Source organism: Camarhynchus parvulus, chromosome 4, assembly GCF_901933205.1.
Source record: "Camarhynchus parvulus chromosome 4, STF_HiC, whole genome shotgun sequence".
Lineage (NCBI taxonomy): Eukaryota > Metazoa > Chordata > Aves > Passeriformes > Thraupidae > Camarhynchus > Camarhynchus parvulus.
The window spans coordinates 56,586,596-56,609,640 of NC_044574.1; the positions used below are offsets into that span (position 1 = coordinate 56,586,596).

Genomic DNA, 23,045 nt, shown 5'->3' on the forward strand with positions numbered 1-23,045 from the left:
TCAGGAGTTCAGAATTAAGTAAAAATGGCATCCAGGCTGCCTGCACGCCTTTGTTTGGTTTTTTTTGTTGGATTTGCATTTCTGTGAAGTGTTTAAATCACAAACTTCATCTCTGGAGAACTCTATTCTCACCAATGCATAGGTAGATATGAAATATTATATACAGCTTAAATACCATTTGGAATGATGATCACCTGTAGGAAGCCTTTCCTGATAGGTTTTTATGACAGAGAGCTTCGTGGTGCATTTCTGAGCTTATGATGAGCTGAGGAGTACAAAGAGCTTATTTTATTGATTTGTTTTGTTTGCATTTTACTTAAGGGAGACATTTTCCTTCATTTGCAATACATCCTACAAAGACAATGTAAAAAAAGAGGACACTTGCATCCCTGATCAGTGAATAGAACACGGTGAGAAAAGCTGATTTTGGAAACAAACATGAGGGAGAAGCCAACAGGTGACAGGACGTATTCTGACAGAAAGCTTTCTTTGGAGAAATGCTGTTTTGTCAGATGTACAAGTGCTTTTGAAAGGGGGCAGGTAGAAAAGTGCTAGAAACTTTGGGTGAAAGCAAACAATTTTTTCTTCCTGGAGAAAGCTCAGCTGTTGTGGAAAATCTAGAGAATATTTTTTTCTGTTATATTTTGTTCTGCCTGAAAGAGCTGATATAAATTTTATTTAATCTCCGAGGAGATAACCTTTATGGGAATCTCGAGTCTGAGCTATCTGGAATAGGAAAACAATCAAGTACAAACCCTCCTCCTGGTATCTGCCAAGTACTTTAACACAAGCTGTGCTTTAAACCAGAAAAGTAGGAGGAACGTAATGGTGTTGCAGTGTCGGTAGAAACCTTAGCCATACACAGTTGCGGAGAAAAGTTGAGAGGATCTTGGATGAATGTTTTTTGCCTGCTGAGTGCTTGGTTAATTCCTAGTTAAGAGCAGTTGCAGGAGTAGTTTGTTTCGATAATTGTGCCAAGAAACACCCAGAGCAAAGGACAGGTATTGCTGCTTTCCGACCGCGTCTGCAAACCGCGGCCAGCACCGGAGCCCGGCAGAAGTTGCATAACCAGCTTCATCTGCCACAAGAAACCCTTCCCCAAAGGTTCCTCAGCCTGCAATTCCAGCTCTGGCTCCAGCAGCGCGCTCAGGACTTCCTTTGCCGCATCTGCGGGGAGACCTGGGACGCGTGTCTGCAGCTGGGCTCTGTGCTCGCTTCGAAGATTTGGAAACTCCCGAAATTTTGAAAAATTCGTGCCGTTTTATTCTGTCTTTCTAAAACCAACCCACACCCCCGCCCCCCCCCATACAAATAATGATGATGATAATAACGATAATAAAATAATAAACCCCAAATAAGCCAGCAGATAAGTGAAGCAGACGCCGCCGGAGCACCCGCGGGGCCGTGGCGGAGGGCAGGGACCGGCTGCCGGAGCAGCCCCGGCCCGTCCCTCCAGGCCCGGGCCCTTTCGGCCCGCTCGCCTCAGGAGGGGTCCGGGCCGGGCCGGCCCTCCCGTCGCCCGCCCGGGCCAGGCCGGGCCGTACCACGAGCGCTCGGCCGGGCAGGGGGAGGCGGGCGCGGGGCGGGCGCGGGGCCCGCTCTGCCGCCGGTCCTGCCGCCCCGGGCACCGCGGCGACACCGAGCGGGGCTGCGGCCCGGGCGGACGGCGGCACTGGGCCCCGCCGGCTGCAGGCCGGAGCGGGGCCGTCCCCTGGGGCCGGGCGGGCCCCCTCCCTGGCGGCGGCCGGGGGGAGGGCCGGGCGCCCGGATGTCGATCAAAATGAGCGAGCCCCAGCCCTGCGCCGGCCGCCCGGGCGGGGGGAGCCGCGGCGCGGCGGCACCGGGCACCGGCGGGGAGGCGGCCGGCACATGGGACGGCGGGTTTGGGCGGCGGGGTAGAGCCTGGACAGCTGCGGACGGAGCTCATGGATAGAGGACGTTTGGCAGGATAACCCCGCGATGGCTGCCCAGTCGAGGTATGGCACTAAATAACTTTGGTGTCGCCCGGTGCATCTGGCTTGGAGCTGGGTTTGTGATGCCCTGGCTCCTGCTCAGGCTCAGCTGGCTGTGGGGCTTTACCCCGAGCCCCCGGTGGGTTTTGTCCTTGCGTTTTGTTCACCGCCGTGCCCGCTCTCTCTTCCCAGCGTAAACTTTCTTCCAGCAGGAAAAACAAAGTCCTAATTGCTCCCCGTCAAATCTCTCCCGGTCCAACAAGTTAAAAGCTCCTTGAAACCGATTTCCGTCTCCCCCGTGGACTTGTCTGCTTAAAAGCTCTTTGAAATTGATTCTCGCGTTTGTTTGTTTCTGTTAGTCTGTAACCAGCCCGGCGTGAGCGGGTCTCTGTCACTGCCTCCAGGACTGGCTCAGAGGGTGCGGAATGGTTCTGCTGGAATGGGGAATGGGCCGGAGGAAGCAGGTTGTGTCTGCTGGATAGCTGCGAGCACAGAAAATGTTAGGTTACATTTTCTAGGTATGGTTACAACAGGGAAGAGTACGGGAATGGGTTACTTAGTTGCTGTCCGGGAGCAAATTGAAGCGAAAACGCCGATCTTGGGTAAATACTTTTCTGCTGTGGTTTTAAAGAAGCAGCATTTTGCCTGCTCTTGCGGGAGTGGGGGAGTGTCCTGCCTAAAGTAAATTTCACACTCAGTATGGGGGAGGCAGCTTTTCTTAAGCAGTAGTACTTGATGGAGCAGTGCTATTTAAGGTACCTGTTAAATGCTTTTTAGCTTTTACGATGCCTTAATGTGCATTTCAGAAATGCCAAAGAGAGAAATTCATTTTTGCTCTTTTGTCCCACACTAAGCAGCCACCCTGCTCCCCTTTCCTGCAGGCAGGAAAAAAAAAAATTAAAATGGTGGTGTATCCTACACATAAGTTTGGCGCTCACGGTGCATTTTCACAGTGGTGCTTTCTGCAGGTCTGAAGCCGAGCTGGCTTTAAATTACAAACTGGAGAAGGACAGAGCCCTGCGGTTTGGGGAAGAAGCAGGGGAAGATTGATTGCTTGGTTAACAGCTGAGCTCTTCTCCAGCTTCCATGGCCTACTCTCCCAATACTGGGAGTATTTTGCATATAGAGTACTTAACAAAAAGGTAAAGATTGAGTTTCTAGCATCTTTTTTTTCCTTTGTATCATCCCTTTGCATGATTTACTGGCCTGCATTATCAGCGTTGCTGTAATAGGACCGCATGCTGGATGCAGCATAAATCCTAGGGATGCTGGCTGGCCCTGGAGCCTGGCTTGGCTCCAAGGCCAGGGACGTGCCTGATGTCTCAGAGGTCGCACAGCCATTCTGCTGGGTGGCAGGAGGCCACGAGGGAGCCGGGTCCCAGCAGTAGCCCCCAGCTTCAGCCAGCTGGCCAGGAAAGGGCAGAGCGTTGCTGGCGCCAGGGAGCCACATCCCTGACCCCTAAGGTGAATGGTGCAGAGAATCAAGTGTTACACGCTGAGTGGCTCGGACTGAAGGCAGGAAAATGATCCAAGGGCTGGGACCGTGGGGCTGAATTCTGCAGGGCAGGTGGAAGGACTGTGCCCCACACCTGCCATTTGAGACAGACATGGGGACAAGGCATGCACCTGCCATTCTGTACCCTCCTTCCTTCTCCATCCTGTGTGCTGGCTTTTGCTTTTGTCAGGATGCTGTGAGGTGCTCAAGCTGTAAAACTGTGTCAGAGCATTTCAGCACAGTGAGTACAGAGGTTACTCTGTATGCCTGAAGATCAGTGTTAAGATCTCTGATTGTTTGTTTTAAGACATTTAAAGAGAGTAGGAGTGCATATGAGCAGCAGAAATGAGTCTGTAGGACAGAGATTGCATTTGCCAGAAGGCCTGCGATGTTTCTGTTTCAGTGGCATAGATCTGCAGGTGTACCCATCCCATCTGAAAAAAAAAATGTGCTTTGTGGGTGTGTAGAAGCTTTTATTCAATAGTAAAGGATGAGTTAATATTCACAATAAATAATGAGAACTCTGCTGCATGGGACTGAGAAGCCACATGTCTCCAGAATTCTTTTTGCCAAAACATGTCAGAGGGTTTACTCTGCAAGGCAGCTGACAAAAGAAATGGGTGAGCTTTCTGTGTTTATTTGTGCTTTGCAAAAAATACAGGCAATTTCTGCAAGCTCAGTAAATTACTGATGAGGTGGTGTGATACTCAGTAGTGGTTTGTGTATCACTCTGTATGAGGCCTTCAGGCGCTCCTCCATCTGCTCACGTTTTCTATTTCTCACATGCTGTTTGCTTTAGCTAGTGAAAGTGATGTGACACAGGGAAGGATGCTTGTTTGGAAACAAGAAAATCCAGCATCCTTTCCTCAGCTTCAGTGCTGTGATCCTCAGCAGCTCACCTGGCATTTGGGCTTCACACAGGGTAGGGGAAGCAAGGTGATGAAACCTACCTGTTGCTGCTCCTTAGCATTTTAAAAACTGTAGTGGTGATAACTGAGGAACTGATGTGCTAATGGATGCCACAGCATTCTTTAAAATAGTGATCTTAAGAAATAAGAAATGCTTCCAGGGCGAGTTGGGCATGGTTTGAGAATGATCAGCTTCTCCCATTAGCTGCTGCAAGTAGCTTACATCTGGAGCTATTAGGTGGAGAAACCATCCTCCAGTTAGCTTTTTTTTTTGTGTATAATGTGGGGTTGTGGGGGTTTTTTAAGTTGCTCGCTGAGCCGTGGGTTTGCAGCTGTAGCTTTCTGTGTGCTCCCTTCTGGAGTGCACAGATGATCTGATGCCTGTGGTGTCCCCAGGCAACAGGGCTTGTGTCAGGTTTTTGTGGTATATTCAGCAACTTGTGAGCAGAAGCAGAGCTGATCTGAATAAGGACAAATTTAGTTTCTTGTCGACTGTGGTGTGATGTTCATCATGTGCCATTCAGCTGCTCTGGGAATATGGCAGGACCCCTGGGAGGAGTGTGGGACAGACTGACAGAGCCCATCTCATTTCTGCTTCTTTCTTCATTAAAATACCTGCTCTGCTGCAGCAATTGCAAGCTGAGGATCTTTAGATGAATATGTGCCTCTTTTTTTTTAAGGTGCAGGCTGCTTTTCTCAGGCTGCTTGAGGTCGTTTTAAATTGTCTGTAGATGCTGTCAATTACACTTATTTACTGTTGGAGGATAAACAAAATACTTTGTTCTTTTGGATGCCAAGAATTTCGGATTGTCTTATCTATAACTTGCTTTTCAGTGTGGTCATGGTTAGCATCATTTCTGGTGTGCAGAACCAATGCAATTTTCAAATCTTTGGACACAGGTGAATACAGTACACAGTCAGAGCAACATGAAATCTGAGTGTTGTGCTGTCATCCCTGCTGGGCTCATACTGCTCTTTCTCCTGAGCCAGCCCTGCAGGGAAGGGTAATGATGGACAGCAGCCTGGGAAACCCTCTGTTTCCACCCCCTAAAGCCAAGTTGTACCAGCTAAACCCACAAGAGTCTTGAGAAGAGACTGTACTGCCTGTTCTGGTAGAAAAAAGGTGATGCTTTGCAGAAATAAAATGTGGCTTTATCTATATTTGAAAGACAGTAAATTTTGAAGAAAGTAAAGCTGAGTCTTTTCCCTGAGGAGAAGCTACATTAAATGATGCAGCTTTAATTCATTCCATGTCATTTCACAGCTTTCCAGGCCAGATGTAAAGACACTTTTCATAACTTGTTTGTTTCGTGGCAAATACCAGTATTGGTGATGCTGGATTCCAGTCAGCTGGTGGTGGTCAAGAAGGGCTGAAACAATATCTTGTTGGAGTTTACTTGTCTATTGAAATCTGAAACATCCCATGAAACCCTGTTGGTTTTGATTGCTGCTAGCCCTGCCTAGAAATACAAACCTCTTTTCTCCAGAACCAGATGTCTGGATGATCCATGGTTCTGTGGGCTGCTGGGGATTTTCAGTTTGCAATTCCTTATTGCTTGGAGTTGCTCTGAGACAGACCTGCAGCTGAAACACTCCCACACAGAAGACAGAGATGCTCACAGGGAAGTGGATTTTTCAGGTTGGTTTGGTTTTTTTAGCAGTGGGTATTCCAATTTGCAATAGGCTATTGAAAATTTTGAAGTACATTTGTCATGGCATACTCGAGCTGGTATACAAGGGAATGTTTCCTTAGGTCATGTAATTTTCCTGTGTCTGAATCTGTGTTACAAAGAGAGGCCTCTTCTCACAGCTTTTTATGAGAAAATCATTTGCTGGTACAACTGCAAGATGCAGCATGAAGAGCAGGAAACAAGCTTTTAATGAGGTACATAAATTCTCAGCACTTTTCTTCTGAGAAGAGTCATAGTGAATGATACATGAAGCTTTTAAATGCCTTTAAAATAGAATAGAAAAGGTGTCTCCTTAAAGTTACGCGGGAATGCTACAATGACATTGTTTTCCATGAGGTGGAGGACAGTGAAGTGAGGAAGAGCTCTCCACAGAGGGCAGGGTGTCATCCTAGGGCCTGGCTTTGGTGCTGGGTGGTTGGGGGTGCAGAGTTCGCTTACCTGGCATGACAAAAGAGTTACTGTAGAGATGCATGAGCCTCAAAAAAATAGAGAAAGTACTTTTTTTGTTCAGGCTTGAACACAGCCTGGAGCTTCCCCGCCCCCGCCATGGTATGTTATAGTGGAAAATGTACTGGCTATTTTATGTTTTGCAGTTTTGGCTGCTACAGTTCATCTGTGTCCATGATAAAAAAGGGAATGGTGTGGGACTGGCTGGGGCAATTATGACTCCCAAATGAGGTGTTACCATAGTAGATTAACATAGAGCTGCCTCTCCAGCAGAATGCTTTTGTGGGGAACAGACAAGAGCTGCTGCGTGTGCTAGGAGAAGATTTTCCACAGTTGCCTATTCATAGACAATTCAGGGAAGTGAAGTTGAATTCTCTATCAGTACAGAATCAAGCAGCTGTGAAAGTGGTGAGAGGTAGAACTCCTGTAGCCCATCTTCCCTCTCAGCTGTAGCGGTTGCTGTGTGCAGAGCCAGCCCCCAGCTCAGCTCTTTTGCGGCTGAGGTGCAAAGTTGTTGATCCCCCTATTGAACTGCATGGCTTTTTAAAAGGTGCATTTCTTTTGCTGCCTTATTCTTGTCTAGGAAGGGGGAGGTGGCAAACGGGGAGAAAGATCAGGTGTGTGGGCACAAAACTGCATTTGAGAAGTTGCTCTGCTCCTGTTAATGCTTCAGAATTGTCAAGCTGAGGGATCTAGGTACACTTGGTTAGGCAACCTTCGTCACAAATGCTTCAGGAAGATGTTTGACTTCTGGATTAGTTTAGGCTTAGATATTGTTTGTAGAATTGTCGTTTTCAGTTGTTCTGAATGTTTATTGTACTAGGAACCTAAAGTTTTCCTTTACTGATGTTTTTGCAATGTTACCATCAGGTTAAGAGAAAATAATGTCCCTGCTGTAATTTTTAGAGAAAGTTCAACAAGCAAATTGTTAATGGTTAACCTCAGAGACAACAGCAAAACTCATTTTCAGAACTACAAGAACTGTGGGTTTAATTTTTATACTTGTGAATAAAAAAAGGCAACAAAAACCAACCCAAAAACTCATCAAAAAATAACAAACCACACAAACACCTATATCACCAGTTCAACCAAAACCTGAGTAATAAGTATTTTAAAAAGAAACAAAAGAGGAAACTCTTGAGCATATGGTAGTATTTTTATTCTATATATCTTTGCTTCTCAGAACAGTGTATAAGCTGTAAGCAGCAAGTGATGTATTCAGCAGTGTATGATCAGCTCCTTCATGGCAGGGTGTTTAGCAGGTGGCGTGTGCATGTGAGGTGTGTGAGAAGCTCCAGTGCACGTGCCTCCTCCCTGAGCTGAGCTGTGGGCACTGCGTTTTGAAATACAGCTGTCTGCTTGCATCTGAAATGGAAAGGAATTATTAAAATGTGGAGCAGTAAAGGGATATTTACGACTCTGGAGAATTGGAGACATGATAAGAAATTGCTTTTGGGTTTTTTGTTCTTCTGCACTTTGTAAGGTTTTGCTTAAAAATATATTACTGGCATAATTAATCTTTTCAAGCAGAGCTCAGAAACTCTCCCTTGTAACTGGTATGCAGCTATTTCTCAATACTCCTCTCCCTCCCCTAGGCTATTTTGGAAAAATCATCCTAATCTGAAGGCAGGGAATATTCTGGCAGTTTAGAAGTGCTTTGGTGACATTCTTCTCTTTTCCCTGTCCCCAAAGCCCTCGGCAGAACAAGCTGTTCTAGGAAAAGTTGTTTTCCTGATGTCAGTAAACCTGTGGCTCTGCTGAGAACAGGCTGTCAGTCTAGAGACCTTTTCTTCTTAGCTTTACTAAAATAACATGTGCTAACAGAAGAGAGCCTGGTCTGTCCCTCTCTGCTGCACAGCAGGGAGCTTTGCTTGGATTTTTAGAAGACTCCCTTAGAATTGCCACTACCTGGAAGCTGCCATGTGTGTCTGTCTGTCACTGCAGACCTTCTTTACTGTGAAAAGTGCTGGCACAGCTGAAAGGCAGCAAGTGCACTGCAGAGGTGAGATAACTGTGTTGGCCCAAGTGTGAGCTCCATGATACTGGTGAAGGAGGCTGCTTTTTCTGGCATATGGCTTTTGGGAGGATGGCTGTGAGATGGTGGGTGCAGGCTGTGCTGGCCAAAGAGCTCTTTTGGACCACTGTGTCTCCCTTCTTTGCTGAGACCCTGCAGCAGAGTGCTCGGCTTTATCCAGCAGTTAACTTTTAATTGGTCATTGGTTTGATTTTGGGTTTCTGATTTAATGCATGACATTCTGTAGCTTTCATTCTGGAAGCAAGATGAACAAGTGGCTTAATATTTAAAGGGAATGTGATCACTTTGCTGAGGTTTTGGAACACTGTGGGTGATCTTTATCTGTTTGCAAACCCTTATCCAGTTTACATGGACTGGCTTCAGCAAACTAATAATAGGCTCTCTTTGCTGAACTGGGTTTGTGGCCCTCCATAGAGGGAATGCCTGGTTCTGTGTAATGCACTACAGGGGTAAAAAAACTACTAGTCCTAGAGCATAAGAACATTCTCTGCAATCACCCACGTTGGGGAGAGAGAAAAATAGGTAAAATCATGTGCTGTTCTTTGAGAAGGTCTAATCTGCTTTTAGAAACACTGTAATAATGAGATCTATTATTCGGAGACCTGGGGTACTTCTGCCATTGCAGAAGTTGACTTGTATGATGAGGAATTGAGAACAATAGACCTAAATAACTTCCTAAATTGGCTGGAAAAATTCAGTAACTCAGTGTTTTACATATGAAAAAAGGCTTGGTCATTTAGTGAATTAAGTGACACAAAGCTTTCCCTTGCAGCTTTATTTATTTGTAATCAAAATGAAGAGTTTAGTCAAGGATGGGAGAAGAAAAAACATCAGCAGCTTCAGTCTAGAATTTCCCTCTGAAGATGCCTTTAACTATTTGCTGTTTTTCCCTCCTCCTTCCAAACCAGTTCCAAACTCTTAGTGGGCAGGTGGGATGACTTCAGCCTTGGTTTTGTTCCAGGTGAGCCAGCCCCCAAGTGAGTTTCTGTACCTACCTGAGCATGTCACTGATGAGTATTGCTGTTGTTTGGTGCCATGGTGCACTGACAGTGCAGCTCTGCACAAGTGGGACCAGAGTGGAGTAAAACAGATGGATGAAATTGCCAGTCTGCAGAAATTGATAACATTAAAACTTGGCTCCCAAGCTGGTTCTTCCATTACTTAAACATGTGAATCGGTCTGGTTCTTAATGATTTGGAAAGGGTGTTTTCTTTCCAAGTCAGTTAAGTAAACTGGATGAACTGACCGACAATAAAGAGGTTTCTTTCATTACACATCCCTTTTTCCTGCATGTTTGGAGGAACAGACAGAATTTATGTGCAGGGAACCTATTGCTGTTTCCTCCTCTTGCAATATAGACAGCTGATGTAGTGTGGCACTGTGTTTCACAGCCAGAAGCTCCTTCTGTACTTCTTGACTAAATGAAAGCAGTTTGTAATTATTGCACAATCTGGTAATTGCAACCAAAACCTTCTTGGGATCTGGTTTGGCAACTGTATTGGTGTGTGTTGATGTTTTGCTATTTGGACAACTTGTGAGAGAATTTGTTGTGAAAACTGAGCAGCTGTGCATATTAAACAAACCCTACCAAAACACCCCAAATCAAAGAAGACGATGACCATACACACACACAACCCCCCATCCTGTAATGCTTATAAAGCCAGATGCAGTCTGGGTTAATTTTTAAATCTAATGAACATTTAGTTGGCATTCTGTCCTTTAGGCTGAACATTGGCCAAATAGAGTGGTTTCAGTTCTTAGCTAGAACTGACTTTGGTATCTGTGCTGTACTTGGTTATAAAGAGACACGTATGGAGCTCACGATGTCTCAGCCAAGGGTCCTGTGTTCAGTCCTGTTTCCACTCAGCTCCCTTAACAGTGCTTATTCCTGTAACTTTCTGATTTGGCCATCATTTGTGCCTGTCAAAACAGTAGAAATAGAAGAAAAGCTCCTGTTTTCAACTATAGCAGGAAAAAACATCAAAATCCTGTTTGAAAATATCCCTCCTGTCCACATGGAAAAGTCTGATAGAAACGCCATATAAAAGAAGGTATTGTGAAGAAAACTCTCTTCTGCGTCCCATCCCCATCTTCTGGGCTATTTCTTCTTTACTTCCCTGTTCCTTTGTGCATCGATTAAATATCAAGTTAATGGTTTCCTTTTGTAAAAATTGCTTCCTTGAAAATGGGCCATCTCCTCCCTCGCAGCCTAATGACGGAAAAGTACAGATGATATTGATATAAGCTGTGTTTACTTTAATGTAACAACTTGAAAGGCTGTTTGTGTACAGTAATCTGCCAAGTGAATAATGGTTTGGTTTTACTTGTTCAATTTTTCTTTCTTTCCCCTAGAGACAGGGAGGTCTGAACAACCAGTAGCAGTTGCTGAGGTTAATAAGATACATTTAAAAGGTCTTTAATTAAGCCATGCAGTTTTCTTAGAAGGCCCTTGAACTATTCTTTCACCCCTTCCTCTTTTGTTTCACGTGGGTGAGTGCAAATAAGATGGGAGTGCAAGGGAGGTGCAGGCACTGACTAGATATAGATCTAGGATCCTGCTTACACACAGCTGAGTCTCAATGGAAAGTAGGAAACCAGAGGAGGATTGAAATGGTTTGTATGAGTTCAGCTGGCCAAGGGTGTGCTGAAAGCTGAGGCAGTGGTGAGAATTGATGTGCCAGGGCTCAGCAGGGTGAGCACACAAGGTGTTGTTACAGCTGCTGCTCCAAATTTTATTGGTTCCTCTGGGTTTTTCTGTGCTGTCCTTATCTGGGGCCAAATTGTAGCCTTCAGCTTGTACACTGGGTTCCAGCTGGTCTACCCCTTCCATATCTTTTGAGAGACTTAAACTGTGTATTGTAAGGCAATGTTGTACTTTAGTGAAAAGAGGAATTTATGCTAGTATCTAATTTTCTAATTTCCTTTGGCTTTTAAGTTTTCAAGTCCACTTCAAAAGGGTGTTCCTGGTAAAGAGCTCTGCTTGAGCTTGTGCTCAAAAAGAATTCTTGACCTGGAGCTTTTACACAGAGAATGGGTTTTGCATGTGTATAAGCAAGTGCTCAAAATGGATTCCTGATTCACAGCTTGAAACTGAGGAGTGACAGAAAAAGAGATGTAGAAAAGGGAGGGATATTAACCTTACAATTTCCTGTGTTCTTTCTCTATTGTATGCATTACCACAAGCTCCACATTTCTAAACAGGGCTGTTAAGTGAAAAAATGGGGAGTTAAGGCACCATTTGCTAGTTGGAAAGGATTCTAAGAGCTGTTCTGAGGTTTAATGGAAATTTCAAGAAGAATAGAAAAATGCGTGAATAGTGAGACTCTTTCCTTACTCTCTTTTTTCAAGTGGCTTCCAGAAATACTTGTGGCAAGTTTTGCTTTGCAGAATTTTACTCTTTTTTTCAGCTCGTGTTTAGTCACTGTGGTAACCAAGAAATTGGGCAAGATGGAAAAGTTACTGAATGTGTTAAAAAGTGTGTATGGAGAATGTTATCCCATGGCTCCAAATTACTATGATCAACTTGCATTTTCTTGAAAATACCTAGCTTTCTACAGCTGGCTTGGCTGGATGTTACCTGGGTTATGTGAGGTGTCAGCTGCTGTTGGGGGTGTTACTCATTCTGTTTGTGGATGTTTCATGAATGAATTTCAGGGCCAGCGAGAGAGTACAGGGAGATGAAGCAATCCTGAGTCAGCGCATCCCTGTGACGATGCGGGAAGCTGGCTGCTGGGACAGGGGTTGTGGAGGGGCTTTCTGTGCTTGGCACTGAGTGTAGCTCTGGGCAGACACTCAGGGGGTGAGGAAAAGTCCAGCAGCCTGCATGTAAGAATGGAAAACCTTCTCCAGGAGCTCGGTGCAGTGGTTCCTGTAGGGCATCTGCTCTGTCCCTCGGTGAGCAGAGCACAGACCTCCTGCTTCATCCTGAGGGCAGGGAGTGGCTGTTGTTGGGAACAAGCGTGGGAGGGCAGGGATGAGGAACCCTGGGGAGAGGCAGTGCTGATTCATTCTCCTTCCAAGTCTGTTGCCACCATGGTGTTGAGGACAGGAACTCATTGGCTGCTGCCATGAAAATACTCGTAAGGGCAGAGGCTTGGAAGGGTGTTATCAGAGAAGGTGATTTATTCCCTGGAAGTGCCCTGAGTCACCACTGAGAGAACAGAATGCTGGATATGCCTGGTGAAACTCCTCACGTGTATTTCTGAGGCATTTTGGTGGGATTTTCCAGCCTTGGTCACGAGCTTGGTGTGAAATCACCACAGTCATTGCCTGGGCAAATGTGACTTCTTTGGCTCTCAGGTTTTGCTCCTTGAAGAGGTGGTCAGTTTTTATGGAAGTAGAACTTCCTTGACAATTTTGCTCTGCTCTTAGAGGTACAAGAAATGATGCTGTGTTTACAGAGGAATGCACCCACTCACAGGTGCCTGGCCAGGGACTCTTCCCCAGTTCCACCCAATCTCTTGGCAGCAGTCACTCCCCCAGTTGCTGATGCCACACTGGCCCATCTGCAGTCATGCTGCCCATCCTGTCCCTGGTTTTGGGATCCTGCCTAAGAGGAGGGTCTGTGTGGATCCATGAGCCCCTCCTGCCCATCCTGGGCTGTGTCACTGGGCTCTGCCTGACAAGCATCAGCTCGTGAGGCTCCTGCTGTTGCATGAAGTTGTTTGCTCAATTGTTTAACAAAGTGCTTTTAATGGAAACATAAAACCGGATAGAAATACAAAGCCTAATGGAATAATCTCTTAATTGCAGTGCTGTAAATGACTTTTCAGCACATGATTACTGTACTTCCAGGGGGAACAGCAAGGAGGAAAGAATATTGAATGAAAGACACTAAACACTTCAGCTGCTAAGAATGATGATTTATTGCCAATCTGAGCATCGGGCTAAGCAGGGCAAATAAACTGACAATAGTAAGTGCTTTTGGAGGTAGAAATTGCCTCATTCAGGGTATTCACTGTGTGCAACATGTAAATTCTACCAGGATAAAAGCACAAAGAATGATTAATTAATAGTGGTGAGATACTCATGCATGCAGTGTCCTTAGGCAACCCAGAAAAAGTATTAATCAGCACATTGCCCAATTATTGGCAGATAACTCCTGGTATGTAGTAGTTTGCTATTTCAGCTAGAAAACACATTGTCCCTCTGCCTCCCTGTGAAAATCATGGGGTTGCTGTGTTACATGGTTGACAAAAAATACCTCGTGTTTTTAGGCAGCCAAGGAGATGTGCTCAGAGGAACATTGACCATGATCATGTCAATGATAATGGCTTTCAAGATACAGTAGTCCTTAGAGAAACTCTGTCCATCCTTCAGATGTCTCACCTAGGTTAGGAGCAGCCGGTGAAATAGCTATTGGGTGGGTATTGAGCTGGCTGTGGATGTGGTGTACAGCTGTGTGCTTTCCAGAACAGGGCATGGTTAGCAGGGAGCACGTTCTCCAGGAGCACTCAGGTGCTGCTCAGGGAGGTGAGGTAAGTGCTTTGGAATTGGCCTTGCTGGTTCCCAGCAGCACTCCCCTTTCCCAAGGTGTAGTTCCTGGATTCCCGGTGCTGCCTTAGGCAAGGATGCCTGACCTCACCTGCCTGCAGAAGCCCCTGTGCTGCTCAGGCCTTTCTTGGCACGTCTGGGACATGCCCGGTGCCAGGCGCACACAGAGGCAGACCCAGCAGCAGGCAGCTCAGAGATTTCCAGTGTTTGCAGTGGCGTCGGCAGTGCCAGAGCCGTGCTGCTGTCCCGTGGGAACAGGAGCTGGCTGTTGATTTGGTGCGAGCCAGAGGGTGATGTTCCCACTGCCTGCATGCAAGTGTGGCTAATGGTGCCGGAGCTGAGCACTTGCCTGCTTCCAGCACCAAGGCAAAATAGGTGCTTTTTAAACAGAGGTGCATGTGGCTTGTGTTTGTTTCGGTTTTTTTTTTTTTTTTATTGTAGTTGTTTTGATTTGGTTTTTTGGTTTTGAATTGGAAAAACAGAAATATGTTGAATAATTGTGTACAAAACTGAAGTGGGAGAGTATTTGTATCCAGTTTATTATTATTCTTTAAAGGGATAGTTTTTGTAGTTGCTAAAAGTAACAGCTTATGTAAACATTCTTAAAAAGCAGGAAAAAGGAAAGATAAGATACTTCAGAGTGTATTTTGGAGGGATATATGCTTTGCAGTGTGCATTAGGCATGCATCAGTACCTGCCTAATGCACCCTGTCATGGATTATTGCTCTTGCTTAGATTGAACACTTGCCAAGTTCTTTCAGAATCACAATGAGCTGCTTTGTTCAGGCTGATGATTCGATTGCAGTTTGAAACTCCAGCACAGTGAGGTAGTCAGCTACAGAGCATGTGCACCTCTTAATAAAATGGAAAAACAGATAGGAACCATAGGAAAGTTAGCAGGCCCTTCTGTGTATAGATGAAAAAAATTAGAAAATACTTTTGGAATAGTTAGAATCTGGCAGAGAATGCAGGAAAGGTTTTTAAATAGGCTTTTCAGCATATAAACAGATCTTTTCAACAAACATTGCTAATCTCTACGTAGTCCTTGCTATGCAGATAAGACTTGTCCAACCTGTTACTTGGTACATGCTGTTATGTAAGTGAAAAACTCAAAAGGATAGGAGACCTTTCTTTAATGCATGACGTGTTTGCTGCTAATTCCTATGAAAGTATGAAAGAATTAATCTCTTTCATATTTTTAAACTTTTCTTAATCTCAATTTAGTTACAGTACTATCCTGTTCTTAGCATGTTAGTTTTGATTTACTCAGTTGTTTGGGAAGGATTTACAGTAAGAATGTTTCACAAGAAGTTGCTCTTGTGTTTATAGGTTGCAGGGAATTAAAGATTCAGGAGGCAGAGTTCCACATATCCATATTTCTGAGACAGTTTCAAATGCTCATACTTGCAGGTTTTGCTTTTGATATGCCTCACAGCAAATTAAACCACAGATAGCGTTTGATGTGGAGTTAATTCTTTGAATGGCTTCAGGTTTGCAGTTGGGAGAGGAGCAAGTTCTCAGGCTGATGTTACATTTTACACACTGGGCTTTGAGCTGCATTGAGCTGTCAGCTCCAGGAGCCTGTGTTGGCTCTCAGCTGGGATGGTCACAGAGGGAAGAAAGGAGAACCCTTTGGACTGTGCAGGAAATTTGAGGTGAAAGGCTCTTGGGCTGTGCAGAGGTCTCACTGCCAGCCCTTTCAAGCTGTCTGACAGCATTTATAACAAGCTGGATGAAGTCAGCTCTTTAAGAAATGGGGGTTTGGGGATGGCTGAAGGGAACCAAGCTAAGCTGAGCTGTGCGTGAAGCGATAATGTGGCAATTCGTGTAGGTTGTGGCACCTGTGGACTACATGGCAGAGTGACTGATGGAATAGGAGCTGCTTGTCAGAGCATGGACAAGGTCAGCTGATAGCAGGCTCCTGGGGAAAAACCAGTGATATATTCACTTGGCCAGATGTGCAGGGATGGTAGCTGTGTGGGGAGAAGTGTTGTGTGAGAAGGGATTTAAAATGCACACCCATGAAGCAACTGCTCACTAAACATTTCGGGTTTTCTTCTACAAACTGTGTATCTTGTTGAAATTCTTTTTTTACAGTAGTGGAGAACAGTAATGTTGGGGTTTTTTTAGTGGCATTTAGGAAATTCTATAAAATCAATGAACAAAAGGCATGTCCACTTGAATAGTTTTAATGTAGTCCTAAAATAGAATATTTACTGCTTTTGACTTCCTGCACATGCAGTAAGCATTTCAGTATCCTCTCAAAGAAGTAAGGTAGTAAAATAGATTGTAAGATTTCAATCTTTGATTTAACTTGACAAATTATTTTACATAGAAAATTAAACATTAGTTTTCTGAAATTTAACAGCTGATATCACCTGGATTGTTTCTTTTCTTTTTTACATTGCTGTAACTTGCTTTTCATCTTAAGGCCTTTTAGCTGAGAGTTCTTTCAAAGCTTTATCATTTCTGTGAGGATACTGGAGAAACTGTAACTAGGTTGGAGGGGACCATTGGGCTTTGCTTGACTGAGTATTTCTGTGCTACATGAGGAATTAAATATTTGGATATCGGGTGGGAAGAAACAGCAGCAAGCATGGCTTAATTTCCTATAACCACTAAGGTGGAAATATGTGTGAACCAAAATGTTGCAATTGTGTGAAAAAACGAATGAAAATAGGTCTGGGAAATTAATATGAAAGGTAGAAATGTTTTTTGTTGATCCCTTAATTATTTGGTTCCTTTTCAGATAATACTAGTTTGTGACAGCCTTTTTTACCTAATGGTTTGCCAGTAAAGAATGTTGTTTTAGAGCATACTTTAAAGAAATAGAAGCCTGGTTTCATTTTTACATTCTGCTTTTTGTGCATTATTCTGCAAATGCACAGTTCTCTTGCTGCCTTTAAACGTATTGATTTTACTGAACAACAAGAAGAGCAAAAAGGGTATTTCAAGGCAAAAGCAAATGAGCAGGTAGGACAGGTTTTATATAAGGTAGAATGTAGGTTGTACCCTATGCATTTTCCCAGGCAAGCCTACAACAGTTTATCCCAGGTGCTGGATTTCTGCCATTGAGATGAGGAATTCAGAGGCAGATGGGTACAGTGGGAGATTTCATGCACCACTTCACTGAAGAAAGCCTTCAGGCTGCTCGGGCAGCAGCTGATAACCACTTCTGACTATTCAAGTGTGCCTTCTCAGCGTTAGAGACACTGATATTTTGCTGGTGGTGGGTGAGTTAATAAAATATCACCATTCTGCCTCTGTTTCCACTGGGGAACACCTTCTCCCTGTGCTGGGCGGTTGTGCACACATGTACATGCTCTGAAAGGGTTGCTGCTCACCATGTGGTGGTTACCCTGCTCCTGTGCTCATGCAGCTGATTTAAAGAGCCCTGCCAGAAAGACTTGGCTTAGAGATAACAGCTGAAGCCGGGCACTGAAGTGGAGAGTGCTGGAGGATCTGGCCAGGCTTAACAAAACTTGAGATTTGGCATTCTTCCACCGATTTTACTTCAGTCACATAATTTTCCTGAGCTAGGGTTTGTAAGACAATGAGTTAAATTTGTTTACATGTCTCAGGCTGACTTAAACAATCAGGAGAAATGCATGATGTTTTTTATTGTAAGTGACATGTAGATAATCAAGAGGAAGAAGCCCTGTGGGAGGGAGTCATGCTGCAGGGCAGTCCATTCCCAAGTAGTGAGAGGTGTTCCAGGTGCTGTTAATCCTGCTGGAGAGCAGAACGTGTCAAGCTGAGTCTCAAATGGGTCTACTCACCGTAATTTTTCTTGCTGCCTGCCTACTACCTGAACACTGACTTAATCCAAATTGCCCCCGTGCTGCCCTGACATGGCCACGTGTGAGTTCAATTCTACACGCTCAGTTCCCGGCAGTTGCCAAGTGCTTTACCTCCGTTTTCATTAAGGAAGAGCTCCAGCTCGCAGCAAGCTCCAGGTGCTGCAGAGGCAGGGAAGGTGCCTGGAACAGTTGTGCAGCAGCGGCTGGGGCACAGGGCTGGTGACCCTGCTGTGCCAGCATCCCTGCGCTCGTCCTCTGGCAATCGGGAATAATGCCAGGTTGCATTTTGTGGATGAGAGACTCCGTGACTGCAGCTGGCTTTTAAATCCATAAAAATGGGAAAAGGTCACTTCTGAGAAAATCGTGGGTGAGTCAAAGTCCTCTCTCAGTTGGAGCAGGACCTGCTCAGCGGGGAATGCTGATTCTCCGTGGAAGCGGATTCTCAGACAAAGGCAGGATGTAGCAGGCTGTCAGAGGGATCTGGGTGTACCAGCTGAGCCTGGCCAGATTGGCCCTGGCTCCTCTGTGCGAGGAGGCACTTGGGGCTGCGTGAAAATGTTTGCTCAGCTGTGCAACAGCGCACTGTAAATGAGTTAGAGGCAAACTGATGCTTCCCATTTTGATACAGAGAGTGAAGTTTTGAATAACTTATTTTTCACTGTCACCTCTGCAAAATAAACCCATTGGGGCAGATGTTTTATCTGGCAAAGGCAACTTTTTGATCCTGTCTGATGAGGTGACAAGAGACATGGATGGGGTCCTCTTGCCTGCAAACGCTGCTCACATGGAAGTTCAGTCTTGTCACGGTTGGGTCACCGCAATCAAGGCTGCCTAGTGTGCAGCTATGAGAGGGCTCTTAAAATCTGGAGAACTCGTTCTGGACTCGGGTCCTATCCGACGCTGCGCTTCTAGAGCTGCTCCATCAGCCGCAGCCAAGGCGCCAGCAGCTTGGGTTCTTTCTTGCATACCCGATCCCTGAAATAGCACCGGAGTTGCAGATCTTTACTCACCTACCCACAAAGACACGCATGCCTTCGGGGCTGAATGGCAGTCAGACCACTCACGTGGCTGCTGGAAATCCTGGGATGTGTGCCTGAGCCTGCCGCGTACAGAACGCCTTGCACTGGCGAAGTGGTCAGGATTTTTCATTGCACATACCCGGTGATTTAAATTTTTCACATTTCCTGCTTTGCCTGCCGCATCCAGAACAAACAAAACCTTAAATTCATCAACTCCTTGTCTGCTTTCCTTGTAATTACACTTCACACAATCACACCTTCTTAAAAGCCCTTCTAATATATTTGCATTTAAATGGAGAATGACAGCTTTCGTGTCCCGTCTAACTTATAATTAACATCTTTTCTGACTGTTCTATTAACGTCACCTGCATGGGGAGAGGCTGAAAGCCTGGGTTACTTTAGAGACTTCGTTTCTGCAGCAACACAAGTGCAGATGCTGCCTCTTCGTTTGTGCAGGTCTTCGGCTGTGGCACCATAGTTATGTGCTCTATAATTGTCACATTTTTTCAGATTTCCTAAGTTGCTGTTGTACGTGGCAGTTTATGACTAAATAATAGATTTTAAACATTTCAGGGTGTGAGGGAAAGTCCAAGTCATAAACTTTTCACTTGTTTGCCTTTCTTGAGTAGGCACAAAAAAGGTTGTTACTGACAGTTATTTGCATGTTTTGACAAATCTGCTTTTTCCTCTTTGAGACTTCAGTGGTTCCTGGACCACAGGCTGAGAAATCTTGGGGTGTGTTTTTAGTGCATAGCCATTTGCACTGGGGTTTAAGTTGAGTCTATGAAGGATCTGTCATGTTTGAAGAACATCTGAGAGTTCCCAGTTCCTGCAAAAGTCGCTGGGCGCTGCAGGGGCTCAGTTCTTAGGGAAAGATCAGGCTTACTCCTGGGGACTGCTTGATGATCAAAGGCCTATTGATGCTGAAAGGAAGCAAAAGCCTTTTAATGGCTGAGTAATGAATATAATTTTAAACTTGGCAACAGTGGGAGGAAACAAATAAGTAAGAATTTGAACCCAAAGATTACCATAGGAGAGGCTGAGTGAGAAGATGATTAATGTTACAAAAGTAGAACTATTTTTTTTTTCTGGCAAAGGCCAACTTAGCTTCTACTTAAGCAAAGTGGCAGTTCCCTTCTGCCTGTTACAACATCCCAGCCTTCTCTGCTTTTTTTTTTTTTTTTGTGTAACCTAGAGGGCTACGTGTTTAAAACAAAAAGAGGTGTATTCAGGATAATTTTTCCATATGCTTTCAAGGAAAGGTTGCAGAAATGCTGCATTTTCTTGGAACACATTTTTTGTCCAAAAATATTTGACGAGAGGTTTCTTACAGTCATTGTAGATAAACAGGTGGGCTGTGAGGCCTTGATCTCTTGCTCAGTGGGTCTGATGCCCCTGTCATATAGTCAGTAAACAGGGCTGGATAGATGTGATGAGTTGAAGGAGCTGGAGGAAACAAAATCTTGAAAAGCTAATTCCAATTCATATCACTTCAGTGTGAAGATATGTGTTTTTGGGAAGCATGTATCAAAGCTGATTGATGATGATGTTGCAGAGAATGATTGACTAACTGTACCATCTGTTGTACTTCTACCCTATGTTTTTCTCTTACCACTTGTGTATGTTCAAACTGTGTATTTTCTGAGAAATAGTGTTTGATGTGAAACAGAACTTAAAAGATTCAGCAAGTCACAACTTGTCGATGTCTCCATAAAGGAAAGGAAGCAAAGGTTGGGACAGGGAGTTTTTGATGCTGTTTGGTCTTAGCTGTAGTGTTGTCCTTCCATCTGCTTGTGTTGCACTCACTGTCAGGCTGTGTAGGTGATACCAGCGTGACAGCTGAGCACAGCTGTGATGCTCAGGAGCTTTCTGTGCTAGACTTTATCCACATTTCTTTTCAGGCTGATGGGCTGATGAATGAAACTGCATAGTTAATCTTTGCAGATGTGATCTTGGCTCTATAAATTGTGGTAATTTTTCTGTGGAGATTTTAATAGGAACCGAGCCGGGGTGCTGCAGCAAGGCTGTTGTGATGCATCCTTGTGATCTCTGTTTAATTGTTTTTGGGGATGATGTGTCTTACCTTAAGTAAAAATATGTCTCTCAATCATGATCAGCTTTTTCTCACATTAAAAAAAAGAATCAATGTTAATGACAAAACAGCTTCAATAAATTTGTGTTTTCCTGCAGTTCTACTAAAATGAAATGTTGTGTCTCAGTGTTTCAGAGGAAGAGGTTCTGCATGTTGAGAGGGAAGTGAGTGTTTTCTGTGTGTTTGCTTTTTAGCCTTTTTCCACCTTCCTTCCTTGCTCCTGGATAAGTCCTTTTGGGAGCCGGTACTAGATCTTATTACAATTAAAGCAGATTTTTATTTTCATTTAATTTTCACTCGGAGAACACATGGGACAGGAGAGGCAGAATTTCTTCCTGCACCAGTCTATTTTTCGAAAATGTTGTCATGGTCTGGATTGTCACATATCAGCATTTGAACCTATGTAGTAAGGGCTGGCATGTCACTGAGAGCGGCTTCAGAGCACGTCGGCATTTTATGGCTTCTGTTACAGACCCAAGTCTGGATGATGTTGTGGATCAGGGTGTGTGCTTTGCTGAACTTCCTGAACCAAATCCCTTATTATGGGAGCCTTCACCTTGGGCTTCTTTGACCCTAGCAGAATTCTGCTGTTTCACTTTGTATCAAAGCACTATTTGGGTTTTTTGGGGGGTGGGGGTGATCTGTGCATGTATCCCCCTGACTCCCAGGCTCCCATGTGCTTGGTGTGTTGGTGCCAAGCCTCGAGGTTCAATTTCCCAAAGCATTTCTACAAGCCAGTAAGGAAGAGCTGGGGGTGGTTTTGAGGTTTTTCTTGAGTTCTCATTCTAGGAAAATCTGGGTGTCAAAGCTGTGAGTCTGAAGAGGTTCCTGAAGAGCAGGGGTTGGGGTTCTCCCCTCAGCTTGGGCAGTAGCGGGGCTGGGGCAGTGCGTGCACGAGGGACGCCTTGCCGGAGCCTGGCAGACGGCGTCTCCGCGTGGGTTTCCTTGCTGGCGCCTGGCAGGACATGGAGACCTCCTCTCCTCTTGGCACAGGGCCACACAGGGCCTGAGCTGACCGTGGTTCTCAGAGGCTTTCTGCCTGGCTTCCTGACACTTGACCTTAGGGAGCTGCCCTGTGAGTTACAGCATAGCCCCGGTTTTCAAAAGGTTTTTGTGACACCTATATGATAAAATAAAATGGGAAGGGGTTTTAGCTCTTGTCTTCAGGCAGTTTAAGGTCTTGTCTGCAGCTTCGAGAGGGAAAGGCTGCTGCTCTCAACTGCATTATTAAAAAAGTAGCTACTCAGTGTTTTTTCCCTTTATCCTTCTGCTTTTGAAACTGTAGCTCCTTCTGTTCAATGAAGTTGAAGAAAAACTCGGAATGAAAATTACATTGACCCGATTCAGACAGGGAGGCAGAGGGTGGGTGGTGATCCCGAGCAGCAAAGGGGAGGGGAGTGACCCCTGGCCAGGCTGCAGGGGCAGCTGGCTGTGCATGGCCAGCAGCCCGGGCATGGTACCCCGTGAGGGTATTGAATACTGAGCAGTGCCCGGTGCTCCTGTACCTGTGTGAGCACCCGTGTCCACTGGGAGGGTCCTGAGCTGACACCTTTGTCTCTTAAACCTTCAGGAACTGGCACTATGGCAGATAGGCAGTGTCCCTGCCCTTCCCTTCTACCCCCCCTCCACACTCTTTAGAAAGAATTTATTGCTGGGAAGAGAGCTTGGGGTCAAGGAAGGTTCAGGGGAAGAAAAGGCCTTTAGAGGTATTACAGCTGCTGTCTTAGCAGCAAGCAGCATGTAAGTTGCTTTACATTCAGTGTCAGGGTACATATAGGAAACATAGCTACTTCTCATCATAAATATTATTGCTGTGAGAGACTCAAGTGGTTTAGGGTTTTTCTTTTGTTTGAATGTAATCAGAACCTCTGAGCAAAACAACTTGATTACTCTGAGTTTGGGTGCTTGCCAGCCTAGAAATAGAAGGACATCCATAATCCACATGGATGTAAGCACAGTATTTTAGGAAAAAACAATTTTCAGGGTCATAATATGTGGCCTGCCTTTTTGTGAAACACATTCACTTAAAAAAAAACATTTGCAAGCATACCATTTTAGATAGTAAATCTAGCCAATATTGCTTCTAGTTTGCCTTATAATTTTTCCTAAGTTT

The 23,045-nt window shown here is 45.0% G+C and overlaps 1 protein-coding gene across 1 annotated transcript in view; it reads left to right on the forward strand.

Moving 5' to 3' along the window:
- The first annotated feature begins 1,815 nt into the window (after window positions 1-1,815).
- Window positions 1,816-23,045, forward strand: part of AFF1 (AF4/FMR2 family member 1) — a 67,169-nt gene continuing 45,939 nt past the window's right edge. The window contains exon 1 of the mRNA XM_030947606.1: window positions 1,816-1,976. Coding sequence (XP_030803466.1) covers window positions 1,960-1,976 — 17 coding nt within the window. The 5' untranslated portion in view covers window positions 1,816-1,959. The remainder of the gene's footprint in view (window positions 1,977-23,045) is intronic.